A 2,308-nucleotide genomic window follows, 5' to 3' on the forward strand; every position below is an offset into this window, starting at 1 on the left:
ATCAAATTATTTGGGAAAGCGGTCAACCTATTTCTTTATTCTAGAATTCAAAGAGCCTTTAATGAGAAGATGACTATTTTGAACAAGAAAAACTGTGTAATACACTCTGTAGAGTTTCTAACAAACAACCAACTTTGTTTACAATGGACTGATAAATATAATTTTATTGGGGACTCTTACAACTCATAACAGTCCTTACATCAATTGTATCAAGCCTATCTGTACATGTTGCCATCATTCTTTTCTAGACCTTTGCTTTCTTTTGAGCCCTTGGTAAGTCTTATTTTCTAAGGAGCACTTAAAAATTCCTCCCCAGTTAAGGCGCCTGTATGTTAAAAACACTACAATCACCTGCTGCTGGTGGTGGTCGTGGGGGAAGTAACCTATTTTACTCTATAATTATTAGAAAATAAGGCAAGCGAACCTGGTGGACAATTCACCTTTATTGTCCAACTGACAGAACTGCAGGACTTTTAGTGATAAAATTTTGATCTTTGCTATCCTACCTAATGGGTATTTCTTTGGTGGGAGCTCAATCGCAATGTGGGTGTTGAATTGAAGAGTGTTCTTGAGTTAACCAGGGTGGAAAGCTGGCAGCTGTATCCGCCTTCACCGGGACTAGAATCCATTTCTTTCCGGGTACTAAGAGCTTGGGTGGAGGAGGAGCCTCATTGGTGGAATAATCAGGGAGCCCGGCGTTTGGGCAAGTAGAAGGTTCTGCCATCGGTCCGAAAGAAGAGCTGTGTGGGGGAGAGATGTATTGAGGAGGAGAAGTTGGTGTTGTAACAAGATTGACAATGTGGCCGTTTGCCTGCGTGTGGCTGCCAGGGGAGCGCACATAAGGAGGGGTCTGCTGATTCAAAATGGCATGTGGTCCAGATAAGCTGAGCAAAGTTAAGGATGGGAGAGAGAAACGACTTCCGATGGGGGCAACGGTGTTCCCAATGGCCGTGCTAGTCGAAGGCTCCTTGCTGTGAGACGCATGAACGTCTGTAGAAGTTGAAGCCAAAGTGTCTCTTCTGCTTTCAGCTTGGTTCTCTGCATCCCTCTGGTTATCCGCATCCTTCTGGTTCTTAGCATCCTTCCGGCTCTCTGCATCCATCCCGGAGCCAGAGGGCTGCTTGTTGCAATCTTGAACTAAGGAAGCCGGGGTTGGAGAAGCAGTTTTCGTGCCCACTCGTCTCTTCATTCTCATCAACAGTTGGGGGCAGCCTCGTTTAAAATAAGGATTGCGGTAGAACTGTAGCTTGTTTAACGCTGCGGCCTCTTTTTCTTCCGCCAGGAAGTCAGCCAGGGAAGCGGACCGTTGAAAGTCCTTGCCCATTTTGCTGAACCCATAGAGATTCAGCTGCCGGACGAAACTTCTCATGCTCTGCGTCTCAAATATGTTCAAGGGGGGCTTCCTTTCCAACACTTCTTTCTTGAAGAGGTCCTCGTTAATCACGATCGAACTTCCACTGGCATCCCACCAAATGGATTTAAATCGGTCGCTTTCAACGATTCGCCAGAGTTTCCTGGGAAACGTCAGAGAAAGCAAATCATTACCTTCGTGTGCGTCCGAGACGCCACCCGTGTAACGCGGCCTTCTCACCGAGAGCCCTTCCGACAAAGCCTGAAACGCGTACTCCTCCACCAGCGCCCTCAAGAAGGAGTCCCGAATGGCGGCACGGTCACACAGCAGGGACCTAAGAGAGGCGTCTGCGTCTGCTGGCTCATCCGGAAGAGGCTCATCGTCCATGTCAGAAGAAACCTGGGCCATCTCAAATACACCCTTCTTCAGGTGCCTGCCTCATGGGCCTGGCTTTCAAATGCTGCTTAGCCAGCACAGGGATTACTTCTGGGCCATCCATTGTTCCACCAGCTGGCTAGCTGTGACATCATAGATGACTGGTTACCTAGCAGCTAATGGGTCACCATTGAGGCCAAAGGGCTTCCCTCCCAATATATGAATTGTATGTAGTCCCTTTGGGTATAAACACACGCCTCACATAATGTGATTCTGCAAATTCTCCCTCCCTCGGGATTTTTTACCTCAGTTGAGCCTCGCTGTTTCTGCCTCCATGTCTCTCTGGGGCACAGCAATAGAGGGGAAGCGTGTCCAAATTTACAAGAGTGTGTTCGTTTTTAAATCTCTCTCCCTTCTGAGATTTGTGACATCTTGAACCAGGTTTGTTAAAAATTCCATCAGGGACAATTCAGTCAATATTCTGTGTTGGCTTCAGCCGCCTTTCCCCTTATCTTTTATAACATTGTGAAAGTTTTGATTTTACAGGTCACATTGAATGCCAATAAACTTTATTTTAACTGT

At 46.8% G+C, this 2,308-nt stretch overlaps 1 protein-coding gene across 1 annotated transcript; it reads right to left on the reverse strand.

Moving 5' to 3' along the window:
- Positions 1-532: 532 nt before the first annotated feature.
- LOC101658841 (heat shock transcription factor, Y-linked-like) lies at positions 533-1,759 on the reverse strand. Its single transcript, XM_045291357.1, has one exon. The coding sequence runs from the start codon at positions 1,757-1,759 to the stop codon at positions 533-535; it is 1,227 nt and encodes a 408-aa protein (XP_045147292.1).
- Positions 1,760-2,308: the final 549 nt, after the last annotated feature.

The sequence above is a fragment of the Echinops telfairi genome, unplaced genomic scaffold, assembly GCF_000313985.2.
Source record: "Echinops telfairi isolate 266 unplaced genomic scaffold, ASM31398v2 ScPeMD7_1;HRSCAF=3_0, whole genome shotgun sequence".
Taxonomy (NCBI): Eukaryota; Metazoa; Chordata; class Mammalia; order Afrosoricida; family Tenrecidae; genus Echinops; species Echinops telfairi.

Excerpts from the sequence above, each read along its gene's own strand:
- LOC101658841 (XM_045291357.1), bottom strand. The coding sequence starts at position 1,759 with ATGGCCCAGGTTTCTTCTGACATGGACGATGAGCCTCTTCCGGATGAG.